Source organism: Molothrus ater, chromosome 1 (genome assembly GCF_012460135.2).
Source record: "Molothrus ater isolate BHLD 08-10-18 breed brown headed cowbird chromosome 1, BPBGC_Mater_1.1, whole genome shotgun sequence".
In the NCBI taxonomy this organism is placed as follows: domain Eukaryota; kingdom Metazoa; phylum Chordata; class Aves; order Passeriformes; family Icteridae; genus Molothrus; species Molothrus ater.
The window spans coordinates 43,077,652-43,100,372 of NC_050478.2; the positions used below are offsets into that span (position 1 = coordinate 43,077,652).

Consider the following 22,721-nt stretch of genomic DNA (forward strand, 5'->3'; position numbering starts at 1 on the left):
TAGCAAGTAACCCACTTTCTTCAAAAACTGGCTTTTGGCAACCTGTGGTTAACTAGTGCATGGGACCTACTTTGGCTCCTCAACAACTCAGCAAGAATTTGCTAACTGCTAGGAAAGGTTTTTAAAGACAACATGACCAAACACCATGATGTTTTCTGCACAATACCATTCATTTAACCAGCTTTTGTACAAAAATGCTTAGATATTGGTTCATGTGTGAACACCACAAGTAGTTTAAGGAATGTGGAACAAAGTTCCACAGAAAAAAAGAAAGAGCTCTTTTAAAATGCCTAATTCAGTCAGCAATGAGATCTCTGTTACAGGCAAGTCACATGATTTTGAAAGAATAAGGCTAATAAAATGTACTGATATATTTATATGAAAATCAGCACAACTTCCAGCATAAAACTGAGACAATTTTGTGACCACTCTTTCAGAAAACACATGTAAATCAGACAGCTGCCCGAGTTTGCAGTTCACTGACCCTTTCGACTGCCAAATGCAATGCACAAAGGTAGCTCAGAAAGCAATTAGAGATTGGCTGGGAGGACTCATTAATTTATTTAAACTTGAAATCACAGCTAAGCAGTCTTGTAACCTTTTTCTGGGGGAGACTGTATGCCTCAGACTCATATTTAAAAAGAAAGGTTTGTCTTCTCAGAATGACAAAATACATACAATTTGCTCCCTGGTGTTTCTTAGAAGCAACTAATACATTTACAGTACCATGAGGAAAGACATCTAGAACAGAACTAGACATAAGCACAGTTCAATCCAACTGCTCAATCTCTAAATACTTCTGCACCTGCAAAGTCTAAGGCTCCCTTCAACCCCTTGCAACACAAAACTAAAAGCTAAAAGAAGGTGAGGAGAAAAAAAAAAGGAAGAAAAGAAAAAAGATATTTTCCCTTCTAGTGATAATAGGACTGGGAAATATCAGTGACCAACACAAGCAAATGATGCCTGCTTGGCTTTGTTCTAGTATATATGGCATGAGGCCAAGATAACAATGAGAAAGTAAAGCATAAAGAGATGCCTTCTATTTTGGAAGCAGGTATCAAAGTTGACAGCAGCATCTTTTCTTCTCTCAAACAAAACTTGAGATGCCCTTGGCCTATGGCAAAAAGGCCGATTCATCACTGATCTCATGATGACAAACAGCAAAACAGACAAGAAAAAAATGCATGCATATAGACAATCATATGCAGGTCTGGGCCTGAAATCATAGCAGCATTAAGTTACCAACTTGCTAGTTAATTTTTTTCATGAGCCTCATTAAAGGGACCACAACTATAACACAAAGGAACAACCGAGCACTGCACAACTCAGAAGCCATATCCTCAAGTTCTTCATGCTGCAGAAATTTAAATAGCCAGCTACAGGCTATAATTTCAGCTTTAGTCCCTGACTCCAGGAGCTAACCAACTGGAGCTACAAGGATCAATGCACACTTCTCTGAAGTGTGCATGAAAATGAGACCATACTTCTAAGTATCTCTCTCAAGCCAGCTTACCTAATTTGATAGTTTCCTTATTTCACACTTACATAACGATTTCCTAGAATCAGTTTCTGAGGCTCACTGTACAGCAGACACACTCCTAAGGCAAGAGATGACATGCTGCTGTTAACTCCTATTGCATTGCCCACAACCACTTTTGTCATGCTGCAGATTATCCAGAGTGGCTTCAGCTGCCACTCACAGGTTTTACTTCTGCTCATCTGTTGACTTAAAAAACTGTGCAAAGGTAAGAAAATGGCCCAAAGGGACTCCAACCAGCCATGTGTAAGCTGAAACAATGCAAGATGGAAAAAGGAGTCTGAATAAGAATCTATCACCATTGCAATTCAAACAAACATCATAAACAATACTGAGAGGTTACATTATGTAATTGCCATATCTTCAAACAAAAGTTAGTCAGCTGAGTGCACTCATATGTACCTGTAGGAAGCAGCAGGGGAAAAGGATTTCAGTCAAATCTGTGCACCCCCCATCAGGTGGATTAGTGCCAGAGCTTGTTCTCTGCCAGTCTGCCTCCCCCTGCTCCACCCTAACTGATCCCAAGTGCATTTTCCTGTCCTGACTGGGGTGACTAGTGTGCTTCTCTTCTCTCCAATGTCCAACATCCCTCAGTACACACCTTATCTTGGAAAATGCTCAGACCTGAATTTAAGAAGGAAAAATAAAGAGGAAAAAAAGCCCTCTTTGTTAGATGAAGTCAACCTTCTCAAATATATGTGTGGTAACATCAGGAAGAAAAAAGAAGTATTTACTTTTCCTAAGTACTGTGTTTTCAAATGGACTTCTGAACTCTAAGCATATGATTTCAAATTATTTTTGCAGTTAAGGTCCAGTAGTATTGGATAGCATTATGGTATCCAAAAAATAAGATGGGCCCAACCATTCTTCAAGACTTGTTTCAATAAAATGGTCCAGTGTAGAATACCCTAACAGCAAGGTACCTGGAGGGTCAAAGAGCCCATGACACTGCAGGTTATTTACGCAGTCAATAACCCATGTTGGAAGGGATCTCTGGTGGTCTTCTGGTCCAGCCCCTCACTCAAAGCATGACCAAGTTAGACTAAATTGCTCAAGGATGGAGATTGCACAACCTCTTCCAGTGCCTTGCCCCAACCCCCCTTTATGTCACATTTCTACTTAACACTGAATCAGATCTTTCCCTGATGTAACTTGTGAGCACCAACTTTCAGCTTCTTGCTGTTCACCTTGCTGTTCACCTGCAAAAAAAGCCCAGCTCCCTCTCCTCTCCACAATTTTTTCTAACTGCATTCTATTCTGACATCTGATGACTGGTGAACAAGAATCTCATTGAAGATGCACTGTAAGATTTTCTGCCAAAGCAGGCAACTAAAATTTCAGTAAGACTTTCTAATTCCTTGTTTCCTCAAGCCTTTTTTTTGTGCTTGCCGTAGAACTGAGTATCAGCCTAAGCCACAGTGATAGAGAGGTTTGATCTCAGTGGCAAAAGTCCTGTTTGCCTTGCATTAAAGCTTGCCTAGAAGGAGAGCTTAGTAGTAGGGGAAAAAAACAGTGCTACTACAGGTGATTCATTTAATATTGGCCAGTTTGATTAAAATAACAAAAACATATACCCAGTCTTTATGAAGTATCACATATGGAATCAAGTGGAAAAGGAGAAGTTCTTTAGTTCCTCCCAGAAAATGTAATTTTCTTGAATAATGTGCAAATGCATAGCATGTCAAAAGTAACAGTCCTTAATAAAGTCCCCAGGAGACTCAATTGACCCACCTCACTACTTGATGTCATTAGATGAAAGGAGGTGTAAGCTACACATATCTCAACTGGACAATAAGCACACACTGACCAGTAGTCAAAAAATGGAATAAACACATTCAAATAAGAATAATTTTATGTTTGCAGGACACAGGGCAAATTATATTGGCATGCAGTATACAAAGACCAAGTTCTTAGGAATTAATTAGAAAACAAACTACAAGCAAAACAACCACATAATTTATGAGTCCACCAAACTAGTTACCAGAATATCTTAGTAAGTAAGGGACTATAATCACACCAATGTTTAAGATGAATAAATAATTATCAGCTTACTTCTTTCTTACCATTGTAGGTTATCCTTGGTTTTGTCAAACACATCACAAGATGTAAATCCATTTCATCAGAAGATACAAATTTTGAACATACAGGGCACTTGAATCCTACGGAAAATAAAAATATGTAAGTGTAAGCATACTCAACCATGTAGCAAATATATGTATTCAAGCCAAAAAGCTATTCTGCACATATAAAAATAAAGAAAAAAGAAATCCTGGAGGATTTTCAGTTTTGACCTGACATTTCTTACATAAATAAGATTCCCTTGATTTTAAAAGATCTCAAAATGGACCATTGTTTCTGGAAATCATTCTGTTGACAACTGGAAACATTGTCAGCACCTCTGGAACACAAACTTTCTCAACAACTTAAGAACAGTTTAGGGCGGGAGCAAGAGATCATATGACTATACTCAAACAGAAATTACAAATGTGCAGAGGACAGAGCCATTAAAATTTGAACTTGGGCAGAATCCTGAATTAACATGTTCATTTTTACTGGGAATTGTACTGAAATTTTGACCAAGGATCTGGGTTTTACATCTCATCATACAAACTGCAGCATCTTTTACCCATCTGGGGCCCTGGGAAAATATTAACTCAGGGGTGTTGCCTCACCTACTGAATCACTAAAACTTCCTGTAGCACTGAATTTGTTTGACTGCTCTCATCCTAGCCAAACATGGCCTTGTTTAGCTTTTGAGGTCACTGCCTCAGGCAACATGGGGTAAAGAATAATTAAGACAGTCTGCATTGTGATGCAACTGCATCACAGCCTATGACAAAAGTGCTTAAATATGTTAATTTATGTCATTGCCAAAGACGAAATCTTCCAGTTAAAGGACAAGATCAGCTGGACAACTTTCACAATCCACAGAAGAGCCTGACTGATTTTGATCTGCTGAATAATTAACACACAAGTGAGAGACAAAAAAAACACCAGCAGGGATCTCAATGCATAGTAACTGTTAAGGAGTGGACCTACAAGCATTGTCCAATAGGATAACATTCAGCAAAAATATCAAATCTACATCCACTTTCAGCACAAAGGCACAACTTCTTCTCTGATGCTGTGAAGAATAATGATGCAGGCCTGTATAAAAGGTCACTGCACCTTCCACCAGCATTCCCATCTGGGCCTGCTCCCACATGTTTTAGTTTGTTGCCTCTTGCTTCTGTACTTCTAACCTTGGGAGTCCACAATAAACCGAGTCAGTCAAGGATGACAAGCAACTTGATGCTGCACTTTCAAATAACTGATGCCTGAGAATTTTCATCTTTACTGTTAATTATTATCCAGATGTAGATCAAGCAACTAACCTGAAGCATTAGCACTTGATACAAGCACTGCTCTCTCCTTATCAAGAAAATTATGTATTTCTTATGGGCAGCTCATAGGAAGCAAGTCAAGGACAGGCAAGGACAGCTAGTAACAACTATAAGGAACTCAGGGCAGCAGCTGAACATGTGCTGGAAACCACTTCCTGAGATAAAGTCAGTTCTGCTTCTTCCAGTTTTCAATTTTAGTCATAGCTATTTCTTCTTTGTGTCAATCTTACACTTCAGGTTTGAACATTGCTCTTCTCTCCTTGATTTTATTCCTCCTCCCCCAACCCACATTTTTACAAACAACAGATCAATAAGTATAGCACAGCCAAACATGTCTTTCGGAAAAAAAACAGCTGAAAGCATTCATTTGCTTGTTGAAAGCTTTATCAGTGACCTTTCAGCCACTGTGTAGCCTCCTTCACACAGGTGTCCTGGGGTGACTTTATGATGCTGAATTGCATCCCCATTTGTCTGTTTAGCCCAGAAATAAGTTTTGCACCTTTAAGACTGGTTCTGGGAGTGAAGGGTGGGGAGAGAAGAAGCATGGAGTTTGTTTTCAGAAACTGCACTCACTCCCCCACATTCCTGCTCCTGGGCTGTGTTGTCTGCAGAACAGACAGCGAGAGAGAGCTCTCCTGTGCTTTTAGTTTTTGGCTAGCTGAGGCAGTGAAGTTCCCTGGACTGTGTTTTTTTCTTTTTCTTGGAACTGTTCAAACCTGCTGTGGACTGAAGAACCCAGAAAAACACCAGGAGCTCACTCACACCTGTGGCCCACCAGGCCCAGGACACTACCGGAGGGACTGGTAACAGACTGAGTGAGCTGAGCTACAGCCCACAAAGAGGACTTTCTGAATTTATCATCTCTTCAGAACAGTAACAGTTTGTTGTTTAGTATTGTTCATTTTGCCTGTTAAATAAACAGGTTTTTTTCTACTTTTCTCCATGGAAATCTTTTCCCAAACTAGTTGGGGGAGAGGCCACTTGAATCTGCTTTCTAGAAGAACCCCTTTAGAGGTTTTCTCCCAAATTTGCCCTAAACCAGGACAGCAGGCTACACCTCAACATAACGAAAATCAAAATTAGTAACTCAGTCTTCCAAACACCCAAACCCACCACCCATTACTGTTCTGTTACAAGTTTCTTCAAAAACTGACCCAGGGTAAATTTTCTCTCAATCTTTATCACCCTACTGCTGCTGATTGCTAGGTTTTGACTAGACTCAAGACCCATGCATTATTCTCATTTATAACCTTCTGTAAGGCATAATTGACAACACAGTTTGATGTGAAAAAGCCTCGAACTTCCTCATATGCTTCAGACTGAGTTCTGCTGTGACAGAAGGGGGTGTTTGCATTACAGCAAGTTGACTTTTATTTTCATGGCTAGTTAAGCACTGAGACAGTCATTAACAAGTTCTCTCTGCTTTCTGGACAGAACTCTTCTAGCTTGTTCCCTAGAGTCATGAGCACATGTAATTGGGAGTGACAGGGGGCAGGGACAACCACCAACAGGTCCTTAGAACTATTGTTAAAGTTAACAGTGTTAAGAAGGTATGTATCCCAGGAATTCTTGGAGGAAATATTTTAATCCAAATAAAGTATTGGGGAGAGTTTGAGTGAATAATAATGATAATTTAATAATAATACTGCTTTTACTTTAAACCATGCTTCAAGATAGACAGCAGTGAAAAATATTTCAGGTTATCCCCTAGAATATTCAGATGAATATGCTTTTACCACCATGCACCTGCCCTTATATGTAGTAAATAGTCTGTGTTCTAGCAATATAGAACGTATTTTAACAATACATTTTGTTGTGGCTTGTCCTGTGTCAGGGGGGATGTGAAGGTAATGGTTAAACAACTACAAACATACTGACACAGCAAGTCTGGGATACCTGGCTGTTGTAGCTCTACTCAGTGTGCAGAACTGAAGAACCCAAAGAACAGAGGACATCACACTTAACTAAGGTATAAGGAACAACTCAGCTGACCAAAGTAAAAGGTGTATTTGTGGAAAATATGGTTTTCCAGTGACCACAGTCAGCTGAATGCCAGAGGCTAGCATAATAGCAGAAAAAGAGCCTTAGGCTCACAACACTTGCTGAAACATTCTTTAAATACAAGTGAAATCTGATTTCTCATGCCTTCACAATGTTAAGCTGCAATCCAGCTCCTGGATTTAGCCATCTTCCCCAAGAGATGCATAGTCTAAGTTTTGTGTGAAGGAAATTACCATCTCCAACTCCTTTTGGTAACCCCAAAGAACTATTATTTTGACTACAGACAAAATATTTACTTTAGTCTAACTGTATTTGAAAAATATAAATAAGCTAACAACATACACTGTCCACAAGTCAGTTGAAGGTCCTTAAAAAAGCTCATCTTTTTCTACCTTTCCTCAAATCAGAAAGCGATAGTTTCATGACCCAGTTTACAATTAAGTACTGGGAAAGAACAAAGACTCTATTGTACCCCTGCCCAGCAGGATAACAACATTTATAGCCCATGTTTGTTTTTACTGTCTTCTCAAGGAACAATTCCGATAACTTAAAGAAAATTTCACATGACTTTAACAATCAGCAATGGGTCAGAAATAACTTGCTCTCTACATGACTTGTTTTACTGGGTTTTGTAGATAATTCACAGACATTTGGACAAAAAAGTGGAAGCAGTTATCAGATGAGGTAGCATCACATGACGTGTCTTCCAAAAACCTATGAAACTCAATCAACTACTTTCTCACTCTCTTTACAAGGGCAGCACAACAGAGAATATACAGTTCTAGGTAAAAATTCAGCTCTTAGGAAGGTGTTGATTTCAGAGCATCCCTTATTTTTGTCCCAGATAACAACTATCACCTTTGCATCAGCGTTATCACTGTCAGCACATCACTGCCAAGTCCTTCCTTCTCCCTTAGTAGAGAACTCAGGCTGTGACACACCCTAAATCAACTGAAGGACCACCCCTCACCCCATTCCCTACATACAGAAGTACAGCACTAAAGAACTGAGCACCAAAACCGAGCAAGCACACACACCTCTAGCTGACTTCTGCAACTGCATCCTTAGGAGGGCAGGGAGCCAAATTCTTACTAGCTCCCACCATCTAGTTTCACAGCCCTGAGTACAATACTGAAAGTAACACATTACTTAAAACAAAACCAAAATCCTGGGAAAAAAATAACAATTACAAGAAATGGAGACAGAACAGAAAGTTGCAGCACAGCTACTAAAAAATCCCAACTAACATTTTTAAAAGTCTTTAAGTTAGAAAGCAAAAGAAAAAAAGAGCATTACCAATTGCCAGGAAACCTTCTACAGGAAAATTTCTAGGTGCTGTAGCTGGCAATAGAAATGGCTACCAAGGTGACAGAGAAAATCTGAAATAACTAAACCTGCTTCAGTATTAGGACATAGCAGAGGTGAATTCTGTCTCATTCTCTCTTGAATGTATCACTTTCTTCAAGCTCTGCCATCTTTTGCAAGTGAACCTCCAGTTGGGTAAGAAATCCCATGTTCTCTGACATCCATCTACCAAACTCACGCTTTTCCTCTCTGGCAGACTTGGGAACTACCCACAGGGACAGGTTGATGGGTGGCCACTCACTCCATCAGCACCAATTTCAAGCTCTTAGCGATGCCTTACTGTGTTTGCCTTGCTTTGCAAACATCAGGCTGCTTATGTTTGCACATCAGTGCACAGCAGAGCAAACATAAACATCAAACGAAAAACAAACTCCCGGATTGCTAAGATTTTTACAAAATCATGCCGGCACTTATTCTTGAATATCTACTTTGTGGTACAGAAAAAAAACCCCACAAAACTGCTAAGAGCTTCCAGACAACACAGTGCAGAGTGTCACAGAATTGCACAAAAAGAAACATATTAAACTTGCACAGAAGAGTGGATGATCCTTTCAGACAATATTAAACAGTTGTAGAAAGAAGTAAGCACAAATAAAACCTGCACCAACACAAAAGACTGAATGAGCCTGATCAGAGTAACTTTTCAGCAGAAAACATCAACTGGAACACTGCCAAAGCCAAACTAAAAGCAGAATGGGAGCAGCTGCTATTTTCAAGTATGCAGCCTACTACTATTTTAAGTCTTTGTATCCTTGTGTTTTCAAATAAGATGGATAAATCTACCTTGTTTTGCAGTTAAAGAAGTGTAAGAGAAATCCTTGCATCCACACACTTTAGAAAAAGTGTATTTGAGAATAAGAAGCCTGACAAATGTTACTTACATATTCACACATGTTCTTTGGTACTTCAAAAAAGAAGTACAGACAATCTGGAAACACAGCATCCAGTAAATTTGATGTATGAAGGTGGTATGCAAAATCACTATCACACAAAGAAAGCCTGCATAATAATGCTAAAAAGGAAACAATACCACACAAATAAGAGTTGGTTACTTCTTATGTGTTCAGTAGACACGGAGAACAGTCAGTAACTCTGCTTAGTATAAAACACACATAGACACTGGGAAGTGTGCACCCTTTATCTTTTTCCCCTAGCCTGAAAACAAACAGGTTACTCTGTTTCCTCACAGGCCCTGATGCCTAAACGTTTATTGCTCTTCTTGTCTTCTCTCCAATCTTACCACGGTGCACTGCCAAGAACTGGGCAGAGATTTCAGGCTAAGACTTCATAAGTTCTAAGCATAAATTAATACTTACCTATTACATTGTTCCATTACACAAGGTGTTAGTATATATAGATCTATCTATACACAGTGATATCTCTTTTATGGGTGTATATATAGGTTGGTACATTTTCAACAAACCAACAGGTGATTGCCTCATTCCTCTCATGTCTCACAACAACCCCTAAATCTTCAGCAGAACCGTTGCTAGCCAGGTCCATTTTTAGTGCTATATTTCTGCTCTCATTTATTAACTCTTATTTGTCTTTTTTTTAATCCATTATTGGTGTTTTTTTAACTTGTTAAAAAAATTATGAATGCAAATTTTGCCCTCCATAGTGCTTATAAGTTTAGAATTTTATTTAGTTTTTTCAAGTGCCCAGCCTCCAAAAAGGAAGTTGACTGAAAACAAACCCAAAGCAGACCACTGTGATATTTGATTTGAATTGCTTTCCTAAAGCAGATGTAGGATCTTTTTTCCCCAACTATTTCAGCATCCACCTACTTTTTCACCTGGACCAAATTCTCTAAGTTGGCTTGTAAGAATATACATCAAAATAGCATAAATATTTTCAAGTCAAAGCATAATGCCTCTGCTTATTCCACTTCTTCCTTTTTCTGTTCAACTGTGTAGAAGACTATGAAGTAAAATTTTAAGGACAGCAGAAAAATAAATGGAAATAATTCAGCTTCTCGGTGAAGTAACAGTCCTGGTCAAGATAAAATTCTATTACTCCCTTCTTCTGTAAACTAATTTGTAAAATTTGAAGTAGTTTAAAAAAAAACAACAACTGTTCAGTAAAGGCCGCATGGTCTATCAGAGTTATATGGTCACAGAATTCTCTCTTCTCCTCAGACAGCTGAAATGGAAAAAGAGAATGAGTAATTCTGTAAGCTCAAAACCACAAAGTTTTGTACACTAAAGCTTATTGCTTTAACACAGCTAATATCTTGCCTGGCAAGTTTACCCTAGCCATCAAAGAGAATATGAAAATTATTTCAGACTAAATTCAAGAACAAAGAACTAACATTTTTAAAAGTCTTTAAGTTAGAAAGCAAAAGAAAAAAGAGCATTACCAATTGCCAGGGAACCTTCTACAGGAAAATTTCTAGGTACTGTAGCTGGCAATAGAAATGGCTACTCAGAGAAAGTTTGACATTTTATGGACTTAAGTTTTTTGTTAAGGAAGAACGTGTCTCAGTGAAAAATCACACCTAGTTCTCTAACTTTCATCCTTCCTTCTGTTGTCAATTGTCTAAGCCAGGAGAACACAGCACCACCTGGAAAGACTTCTGGAGATGAAAAGAAATAAAGAAATACAATACTCCCCTCACTTTGGGAGAGAATATGAAATCAAACAGAAATAAGGAACACAGTACAAACATTCTAAGCTCTGTCTTTTCTAGAAAACTGAGCCACAGTAAGAACAAATAAGCACTTACTGATTTCAGGTTCATAATCTAGAGGGGTTTTCTTCCCCACTTTTGTGCCATAACACTGAAGTAAACAAATCTGTGAATTCCTTGAGGGAAACAAGGGATTTTCTCTTCTGTTTTCTGATTTAAATGTCCCACAGAACTCAGTGGGAAAGGGGGATATATAAAGTGGGGAATAAAACCAAATATGAACTATTTTAGTTTAGGAGTCCACAGAATAATAAGAAAATATATGTTTAGATAATACTTCATCTCCTAAGCAAAAAGTCATGAAAGACAAAATTTTATTACAAACTTCTTCAGCTCCCTTCATCTTGGTAAGTGGAAAAGTTAGATCTTCAGTAGCAATCACTGAAAAATAATGCAGTACAGAATGAAGACAATCAATTGAATAAGATATTTTCTGACTCATAAACAAAGCCTTTACCAACTACACAATTCAGGTGTCTAATACCAATGTAAAATTATCATGTAATGATGATTATAATTGACAGCTGCACAGTTTTAGAAACTGAATGAACACAACCATTAAGAGAGTAAAAAAAGACCAATTTTAATATATCTTGCAAACCAGAAGATGAAATTACAGGCAGACCTGAGGAAAGCTTGATATTAACTTTAAACAGAACAATAAGAACAGCTGTTATTAGAGGAACAGCCTTTTAAGAGTGACATTTCAGATCGAGGCAAGCACCCAACAAAGGGAGAAAGACAAGACCTTTTTAGCTCCACCTGTTTTGTGGGTTCAGTGTTATCCCCCCCAGTCCCATAGGGATCTGTAGTCAAGCTAAAGGAGGGATTGCTCAAGTCTCTGCCATCCAAAGTCCTACAGTACCTGCACTTTCAAACTGACAAGCACATAAACAGGAACAGTTCTTCAAGTGACTTGTAAGCCATTTATTCACTCTTCAACTTACTACTTCATTACCCGCATTTGAAAGACATCACACCCTTCCCATCACAGATCCACACCACAAGTCTCTCAATGGATCTGAAGTAGCTGAAGACTGACAAGTGTGAATATAAACTTGGGTTGGGAGCAAGCTTTTGTTTTCATATAAAAAAGGTTCCACCCACACCCTAAACCCAGAAGATTTTAGCTTTTGGCTTACAACGCTCGAGAAGTACATTTTCAACTAGCAACCAAAAAACTCCCCTTAACAATGAGACTCTGCCCAGAAGAATATCTTTCACTTCCATTGTATGTTCCCAAGGGAGGGTGAAGGGGAGAGAACCCAAGGAAACACACTTCTCTTTTTCATGTACGTGTGATGACTCCCTTCAAAAATCTGACTCAAGGACAAGAAAGGAAATACACTTTTCTTCTCTCTCCATCATCAGATCTTTGGCAAGCAGAGACAAGAGCAAGGTCCCCTTCTAGCCTCACCAGCAGGGTAGCATAAGGAGTCTGGGAAGAAAGTAACCCTATCACCATTTCAGAGGCTTCTCTACACAAGTGGAGCTACTTGCCACGCAGGTGAAACCTTGGGGAGCTCAGCTGTTGTCTGAATATGAAGTTCAGCCAGGGTGGACACATTTTTGAGCCTGACTACCTTCTTCAGAAAGCAAGTAGTCAGAAAGCACAGTCAATGGTTCAGTGCACAAATTATATTTTATTTACACTCAGCAGGCAAGATCATCCTGCTGACATTCATCTAGCTCAATTAAGATGACAAACAACCCACTGCAGGCCAGCTTGGAAGTCTGAAAACTTTTAAGCAAATGAAATGCCTGAAAACTCTTACTTCAGAGATACCTCATATTCCCATTGGTTTTTTTCTTCTTAACTCACCGACCTCAGTTCAAAGAGGAAGAATTCTCTCTCATTCCCAGTCTCTCCTGAACCTATACATTTGTTTTTTTCTTTCTTCTTGAATTTTGCTACTCCCTCAATTTTCTCTTACTGCCTGGAGCAAGATTTTTCTTAAACACCTGACAAAGGTCTTTCCACTCATAATTTCACAATACAAGTGGAGGAAGACAGACAGGACAACTGTGTTCTGTTGTCAGAAGGCACTGCTTGGGCAACTGAGTAATTTGGCAAGACAACTACAAATTTTTAAGTGCAGGGAACCAGTTTGTCTACACTTCCCTGCCCTACTTCACACTGTCAATAAAGTTACTACATTCAAAAACATACCAGGGTTAAAGAAAATTTTCCATTTGAAATCACATAATTGAAAAGGGAGTATAGGAAGAGCTGCTCCAAGATCAGAAGCCCTAGGTTTTCAAAATGCACAGGTGTAAATATCTTCAAAGCTTGTACTGTACAGCACAACAAATCTGATCAAAAATTACATGAAGCACGATAACAAGAGAGGAGAGGGTGGCTATACCATGCTGAGAATATATTTAATGATAGCTAAAAGGGAAGAGGTATGATGTGAAAATGGCTGAATAATGGTTGACAAGGATGACTAAACTGAACACGTGAAACAGAGCATCTTGTTGGACGCAGAGAAGTCTTCTGAGCAAACTGGCCAAAATGCATACGAGGTCTCACGAAAAAAAGAAATGGGAGAGACAAAGTAAACACTGCACTTGAAACGCAGCAGACAGGAACAAAGGAGCAAGCCCCAGGAGAAGGCAGCATCTTGGAAGACAGCACAGATTATGATGCTGCTTGAAAGCATGCAGAAGACAAAGTCTCTCGGAGAATCTGAGAACTATTATTCTACTACACAAACAAGGCGATAATGGAGACCTGAGAAAGCACAGCATTTACAGACAATTAGTCTGTTATCTACAAAGTTTTTACCAAAGTAAGTGAGGGTAAAAAAAAAAAAAAGAGATCCTCACTAAGGCAAAACTTTGTAAAGTCTGATTTAGTCGAAATACTTACCAATAACCTACTTGTTCCTGCAGAAATAGAGGTAGCAGTGACAAAAACAAAAAAAAAGGGGAAAACCAATCAATGACAAAAAAGAAGATTATCTGGGAAGAATATATGTAAGTAAAATGTTATATTATTATGTGGAATGTTCCCAGGAGTTTATATATTAATTCTAAACAGAATAATGATTCATTTTTTGACAGCAGCATTAAATTATATACCAAAAGTACTTATTATTACATTTATTACTCAGTATAACAAGAAAATTTTACCTATTACAGTTTCAAGAAAGCCAGGAACAAAGGTTTCAAAGCATATTTGTTTTCTTGTGCTTTTCATCTTATTTTTTCATCACACAACAATAATTTTTATTACTTAAGCACAACAGCAGATTTTCCTGTATCATTATACACTGTATTTTCCCCCTTTATCTCTCCACAATAGCAGTCCTCCATAGATGACATCATTTATCAATTCAGCAGGGAAATATCTAACCAATGCACTCATTTACTTTCATTCACTTGAAACTGCTGAGAGTCGAGTTAGGAGGGCTGGTTGGTTGGTTATTTGAATTGTTGGGGGGAGGTTGTTCAGGGTTTTGGGGATGGTTTTTTGTGGTTTTTGTTCATTTGGCTTGATTTTTTTCCAGAGTAGGAGTATGGCTTATGAATAAGAACAGAACTTATTAGAAAAGTCTGGCTTAAAAATACCACTCATTGTCAGAACAAAAGAATTTTCTTTAAGGATTAACCTTTTATCTAAAAGCATGGACATTCTCTGCTTATCATAAAGCAGCCTTTTGTTTTTAAATGGAAAATTCAGCTAAGAAAAGTTCACTCTACACTGATCCATTTATTCTTCCAACTTGGATCATAAGCCAGACAATTAAGATAATTAAAGAGAATATTACAAAATATAGAGACGTCCAAGGGTTGGTTACAAAATGTTAATTTCAAAAGTGTACACTGTAATGAGACCATTAAATTCCTCAGTATTAACATAACTTAAGTGTTTAACATAAGCAGCATACAAATTTTGGGAAAATGTATTTTGGGAAAATGTGCTGCATTACACCTATGTAATGCAACCACTAGTTTTGCAAAAGTTCCTATGTCTAAAACAGAACCTTTTAAGAGCATTTGAGAATGTAGCACTGTGAAGAAAGTATCCAAAATGCCTAGTAAGAGGAACAGTAAAGAAGATGCATTATTAGTTTAGAAAAAGACAGAACTGAAGTCAAAAAGAATAACCCCCCAAGTATTTATCGTCAGTAAAAAGCGAAGAAAAGCTATTGAGTTGCGTGCTTTAAGTATGTCAATGAGAGATTTGTCTATATTTAGTCTTTCACCTCTAATATGAGAGTACACAGCAGCCTGTAACATATTCTACAAAATCTTCAAGAACATCCATAAATCCCAAACCAACCAAACTTTCAAATGATATGTTACACCACTGCTACCACAGTAACTAAGGCAGAAAATGTAATTCTTGCTTCTTCACAGCTAAGACAACACCATTTGAACACACTGTTCATATTTTCTGTATCACTCGCATTTTAAATATCCCTGGTAAAGAATGCTACTGAACATTTCCTATTTTTTTTTTGCTGTTTACAACTGCTGCATTGGTCTATCAGTCAAACTGTTGAGAAAGTTGGTTAGTTACTATTTTAAACATCTGCATGTAGAAGAGAAACATCTTGTTTACATTAACCAGATCATGCTAATAAGATGCACATATGCATGCACACACACACACACAGAGCATAGACTCGAAATAAATTTTAACAGGGATCTGCAGTTGGAAATAATAGATTGAATGACAGTTTGACCTCAGAAGTTTGAAAAAATGACACAGTAACTCAAATGTTTTTACTTATCTAATTACACCGTTCACTCAGGGTGTTACCTGTTTTCATTGCTTTACTCATCCATAAGGTTACTGAAGGTAAAAGAATCTACACCTGCTTAAGAGGTATGGGGTTTTTCTTCAGTGTTCAAAGAAAATCATGACCTGCCCTTATATACATAAGCAATACTCATAAAAAAAAAGCAGACACTGTCTTGAGTTTGAAAACTGAGCATTAAACTGCAACATGCTAACGAATTATACTTTAAAAAGAAAGGTTGTTGAGGTTTGTGGTTTTTGTTTTGTTGTTTTTGCTCTTTCTGATGAGCAACTAAGGAGCAATCACAGTTAGTATTCTTGTTTCAGGAGTCTCTGTATTAGATCAGAATCACAGCATGCCAAGTGTTAAAAATATGTTTGTTCACAAATATGTATTAGTCTCTCCTCCAAAGAGCTTACTCTCCAAAATAGACAAGAACAAGCAATGGTTACAATGGGAGCAATGTCTCCATTTTATACTTGAGAAAGGCAGTAAGAAACTAGCCCTGCCTTACACAGAGAGTCAAACAAGTCTCCCAAGTCCCTAGCTGTGAGCTTATATAAAAATGACTATTTGGGCACAATGACATTGAGATAAGGATCACAGAAAAAGTAAATCAGTGACATAAATTTGCTCTGCCTTCTATGCAGCAATGCCTTTTTAACCAGCATCTTACCTAATGAGTTAGCCAGGCCCTACCACAGGTCCCTAAATCCAGTGACTGCGTAGTTTAAACATAAATAATAAAATGCTCATTGAAAAAAATTTCATGTTTTGAAAGAATTAAAAACCTCTTTAGAATAGTTCTTGATTGCAGCATAAAAAATGCCTGAGTTTGAGCCTGCACTGCTAACTTATTTACACGTTCATCTCTTCACCTTCCTTTTCTGCTGTATTAGCCAGCTTGGAGATTAAGAAGATCAAAACAGAAGCTAGAGGGGAAAGGCCAGTAAGGGGCATCTGAAGAAACCCTTCCATGACATAACTCCAAACAAACAGTTAAAAAAACTCCCATGCTACAAGAGACAAGCAAATGAAAGATGTGCCCAAAATGTGTACTGTACACATACTTTACCAGCAAGCAACTTACTTTTAGAAAAAAAACCCTTCCACAATACACATCAAATAACACAACACCTGGGATTTAATTATCTACAGAGAGGCACTCATAAATTATTTTTTAGTGTCTCTCACACATTAGACATCTAAAGCCCTGAGGTAGACTACTTAGGACAACTACTACCCAAATGTCAAACTAATTAGAGACACAGATTTGTATCTGTTTTCCCACAGAAGCCTTTCATTCTAGGTTGAAATTTGTAACTTTCCAAAATAGTCTGTGAAGGAAACAATAGTTCTCAAAAGGCACTTCAACTTAATTCAAACCATTGCCCAAGTAAGAAAGATTTCACACTGTTAAGTGTTCAGGCACTGAATTATCACATTGTTAATTCTAACACTTACATATTTATAGGCACTTTTTCAAATTAAACTTTCTCCTTTATCTAAGAGGAGCACTAGTACCTGTTTCAGTAGACAGGAGATGTACTTTCAATGTCTTATGAAATAAAATCCCCATGATAGTCTTGAAGTATAATTCTCTCATACTTAAACTGTTACCAGTTTTCTAAAAGGCTTTCTTATCCTGGATTTTAAGAGAGGTCAAAGTAGCTGTTTCCCACATGGACACAAGTTTAAACCCACTCCTTTCATTGTGAAAGAAGCCCTCAGAAGGCAAGGAAGTCCACTTCACACTGGTTAGTGTAAGAGCAGCTGTGATAAATTTCACAGTACAGCCACACACAGAATAGTGAGATTAAGCCAGGTCTAAGTCATGAGCTCTGGTGAAAAGACAGACTTGTTCCAGTTCTTCCATAGCAAATTCTATCTGTATTTAAGACTTCTGAGAAGTCAGTCATAGGCATGTAAAGGACAGCCTCTACCTCCAGGCTTTGCGAGTTTATCAAGTAACTTTTTTTAAAACTTGCCTTTAACTACCATTTTTGGGAACACTTAATAAAAGCTCCTAAGGGAAGCTGGCATTCCTGCCAGTCACCACAAAAGCATACTCTTCTCTCTAGAGGAGGTCTTGCCATACCTGTCTTTTACAGCAGTTGTATCAAATCAGAGATCAGTAAACCAAGAGATCTGCCACAAAGGGAAATCTATTTTTATTGGATTTTTCCCTTGAAACAAAGCAATACTCAATACGATTCCTGGCTTTGGGCAGTACAAATGCCATTTAAACCATTAATGAGAAGAGAGTGAGAAACCATTAATGAGAGACTCATGTCTCTTCTTTCCAGAACTGTGCAGACATTGTACAACTTAATTTTATTAATCCTGCAACCTACAACAGCAGTTTCTGGTCTGGAAGATATCTCTGCAGGGCCACAGAAAAAACTAACATCCCTCTAATCCTCCAGGGAGTTTCTCCAGCTCCAGGTTGCAAAATGAGTGAATGCTGAACTTGTTCTGTGAGCAGAAGATTCAGCCTGGTACACTCTCTGTCAGGTACTTGGCCCAGAACACAGTGGGACAGACTGAAATTCTGCTCCTGGTGTAAAACTGGTGCTTAGTTAAAACTGCATCAGAATTGTCCAGAAGCTGGCCTAAGAGGAAAAAATGGATGCAGTTGGAAGGGTTATGTCACATATATGAAATAGAATTCTTTTATACATGAGAACACATTTCTGGGTAGAAGTCAAAACCAAGAAAATTGTCCTACTTCAGTATTGTGTAAATAGGACAATATCTATTAATATCAGAGATAATCAAAACAACATTGCAAATTAAAATCTTAATTAAGGATGTTCACAGCACTCAACATCTACACAATAACTTCCAGAAGAAAAATAAAAATTCATTTACCAGGTGTCTACCTGCAATAAAATTCATATGGGTTGCACTAAATCTTGAGACAGACTGATCTTGTTATACTGTCACCTGGTTACTCTAGAGCCATACAGTAACAGCTTCAAGGGGAAGCAGGTGATCTAGGCTCAGAAAAACAAAACCAAATGTGTGTCAATCCACCATGTTTCTAACCTACAACACAGGTGGGATTATAACTCCTGCAGTAGCTTATTGTTCTTGGCCAGGCCAGGTTTGTCATGAAGTTGAGGGCAGTGCTTTCCACAAAATAAAAACAGCTTCTGGAATCTGTTCCAGATGTTAAAAGAATAATACAGCATTCTAATCTATTAGTATTCTGGCAAGAACGTGTGTACACAAATCAGAGTCTTTAAAACCAATTTAGACAAAAATCCTGATCTTAAATGTATTAGTATGGACAGCTACAAAGCTGCCTTATTTTTCATAGGCAAATGGCTTGTACACAAGCAATTTACAAAAGACACAGGAACATCTTCTAAAGTGCCAGTTATGACAACTTGTATTATCAACTCCTATTCCCTCAGAGTCAGTTTTGCAGAAAGAAACTGAAAATTAATCAAGGAAAGAAAAACCCCTTTAAAACTACTAGCTTGTCTTACACAGGCTAATCTGTTAAAAAAGGTTTGAAATTTATTTAACCTAAATGTACATGGTGGGTTCCATCCCCAACCAAGCAAACAGAAACAGTATTTAATTCACTGTCCAATCTCTGTATGTTTCTGTAACTATTCAGGGAAAAAACTGTTCTTATAGCAAACCTAAGAAATCAGAATACCAGGGAAAGAAATTCCAGAATGCAACTTCAGTAAAACCCCAGGACTTATAAATAGAATCACGTTAATATATCATGTCTCAAATGAAGCAGGATTAAGAGGAGGGGAAAAAAAAATAACATTGAAAGGTAGAATGCAGCCCTGGAAATCACCCAACAACTTGCCACTGTTCCCAGATATATGGCAGGGGGCCAACCTAAACAACCTAACCCTAACTCAACCTAAACAAAGCAAAGTTACCCATAACTTAGGGACAAGTGATTTAGAAGTACATCTTTTCCAAGACACTAATAAAACTCTAGTATTAATTTTGTTTAGTGATGGATTTCTATTTTTCATTTGGAAAATACACTCCAACAACTGAAATAGCAAAACAAGTTTATTTTCTTTTCTTCCTGAAATTCACCTTATCTCTTCCAGTAGGGAGTACAAGAAATGCATGTGGGTTCTTTTTTTATTTGTTTAGTAGCAAACCGAATAAAGCTGCCAATGTTCTTATAGAACCTGCTCTAATGATATAGCAGTATACCAAAAGGTCTTCAGCATAAAAAGGAATTCATATTTATTAAAAATTTCCACCCCTAAGGCAAATTCTGCAAAACTGCTAAAAAGATGACAGCAAGTAGGGAAAAAAACCACATACTGTCTTAAATAAACTGCACTTAACAATATTTAAAAAAAGTATTCAAACCACACTGGTCTCTGCAGCAGGTCGTAAAAAGAAAGAAAAAAGGTCACAAAAGTATTTACAAAACTTGTTTTCACACAGGAATCAAAGTATTATTGTGTTTTCCATCTGGGCTTTGAAAGCCATTAAGTGAAATTAATTATTCACATTTTTGTTCTTTTTCTTCCAAACACAAGATAGATCTTGTCTTGTTACCTCAGCAATACTGAATACAAAGCTATCCCTTTTCAAAAGTAAATATTTCATAATACCACCTTGTAGATTTTATCTTCTTGTCAAGAAAAACTAATATTATTTCTAAAGGTTAATCTTTCAGTGAGTCTCCTACTGCTCAAGGCATCTTTCTAATACTAACTCAAAACATATCGGAGGTTTCTCCAGGTTAAGTTCAAATATTTTATTTCTCTTTTTAAAACATTGGTTTTAAAAAGAGAAATAAAATGTTTTTTTTAAAAACATTCACAGAGCATCAAATTTTTAAAACATTTTTAAAAACATTCACAGAGCATCAAACAGAGTGAGAACAGCAAGGATCTGCATAATTTGCTTTTTCTTTTCAACTTCCACATACTGTGAGGAACCAAGCAGGGAAGTCCAGTTGAAACCACAAGCCTAACAAAACTTTCAGCAGAAAATGAGAACTAGGTCCAGAAAGTCCTTAAACCACGTGAAAAACAAACAACAGAGATGAAACTAAGAACAAGGAAGCTGCTGGTTTAGCAGTGTGTAACAAGAAAAAAGTGAACAAGTAGATTAAAAAAAAAACCAAACTGCAGGCCTGTGAGCTGTGAGCCAAACTTGGAAAGAACGACTAAGAGCCTTCCAGGGAAGCGTACATGGTCTGCCCTCGAGGCTGTCTAAGCTGCTTTCTGCACCACAGGGGCAAATGAGGGTCTATCAGGAACTCTTGCTCTTTTCAGTGGGATTGCGTGGCCCAGCTGTAACGCTGAGGGCCATGGGGCAGGTACAGCTCCTGTGCTGTGCTGTGGTTCCCCCCCGGCGGGCTCCGGGAGCCCCCAGGCCCGCAGCACCCGAGGGGAGCGGCCGCGGCCGAGGCTCGGCCTGCGCTGTCCAGGGCGCGGGTGCTGAACGGGCCTGCCCGGGAGGGACCCGCCTGGGGCAATGCCTTCTCCTCTCCCTGCCCTCCACACAGCGGCTATTAACCCCTAACAATTTATATCCTGATTACCAGTCTTCTGGTAATCCTGTTATTAAGTGCAGTTAGCCAAATACCACAAGAATGAAACGAATGTATTCATACATGAGGTCTGTCTTCTGCAGCCGGGCCAGGATCAAGCCCTTTAAGTTTTTACTCAGCCTTAGGCTGAGATTCATGGCTTAAAGGCAGAAAGATAAAAACTTCAATTTGCGTACCAGGATGATGAGGTATAAGTGTAAGAAGTGTAAGAAAAGTGTAAGAAAAACCCTGAAATTCTCCTCTATTTATACAGCACGAGTGCCAATTTGTATAAACAGTCACAATGGCACTTTCATCTGTGATATGGAAACAGTGTTTTCACAGCCCAAACAGCTGCTTTTAGTTTTAAAGAATAATTGTTGCTGGCTTTCTTGTTTATACAAGAAGCAGCAGCTTCAAGTTTACTCGCTAACACAAACACTAACACCAGATAACTCTATACACAAGCCTGCTTTCAATGAATTCTCTTATCAATCTATCCTCCTCAATCTCACTAGGCAGGCAGCCACTGATAGAAACAAATAACCTATGTTTTTAAAGACAGTTACTTTATTGTTAAATGTTGTCTTCTTCATTACCACCCTGGTCCTTATTTGTCAGACACACCTAGCAAATTAGAGATTTCCACAAGCCTAATTCAAAGTAAGAGGCAATAAAAATCGAGAGGTACTAAGTGCAATAAATGTCCTTTCAGTTACATTTCAAGGCTATATGCATCATTGAAATTGTAGCTAATAGCTAGCAAGAGTCAAGTACAATTAGAGAGGAAAAAAAGAGCCTTTCATGATTGTAATGAGAAAAGAACTATCTGCTAAAAAAAATTGTATCAATTGCAAATTTCTGCATTCAAAATGGGAAATCAGTTGCAAAACAGTAAGAGTAATTTGCTTATTAGGAATTTTTCCAATGGTAAAATCAGTTGTCAAAATAAAATACCAGAGAAATTAGATGGTTTTCCACTAAGAAATTAAGAAAGAATAAACATCATCTGCTTGGAATGGGTTAAACCCAGCTGATCCCATATTCCATTGCTGGTAGGAACCCCAAGGTCTCTTCATGTACTATGAACATCAGAGAGACTTCAGCCCACACATCACTCATTAGAATTAAATCTGTCCTTACAAGCCCTTTTGCATAAAGTTTTTGGAGAAAAGTCATTGTATACATAACCTAAATATAATAATGCAATTTTTCTAATGATTAATTATTTTCCAAAATACACTGTGATAAAGGAAAAAAACAAGTAGTTTAAGTATTGCTTACAACAACAAGCTCTATACTTACCTATCTGTGTACAAGTACTTGTGGTGATATTTGTAATCCTCAGTCAGAGGGTTCAATTGCCATGGGATTCACTGACTTCCAGGGTTAGGAAAGCACCATTACAACTTACTTACAATTTATGAGTTTCTGCAGAGGGCTACAAATGTAACAATTTAAG

At 37.9% G+C, this 22,721-nt stretch overlaps 1 protein-coding gene across 2 annotated transcripts in view; it reads right to left on the reverse strand.

Moving 5' to 3' along the window:
- ZNRF2 (zinc and ring finger 2) overlaps window positions 1–22,721 on the reverse strand; it is a 58,401-nt gene that overhangs the window by 23,917 nt on the left and 11,763 nt on the right. The window contains exon 2 of one of the 2 annotated variants that reach the window (XR_004982576.2): window positions 3,590–3,696. Coding sequence is in view for 1 of the 2 variants with exons in the window: in XM_036406590.2 (XP_036262483.1) it covers window positions 3,601–3,696 (96 nt within the window). In the remaining variant the exon portion in view is untranslated. The remainder of the gene's footprint in view (window positions 1–3,589; window positions 3,697–22,721) is intronic. The other variant, XM_036406590.2, reaches the window with a different exon arrangement.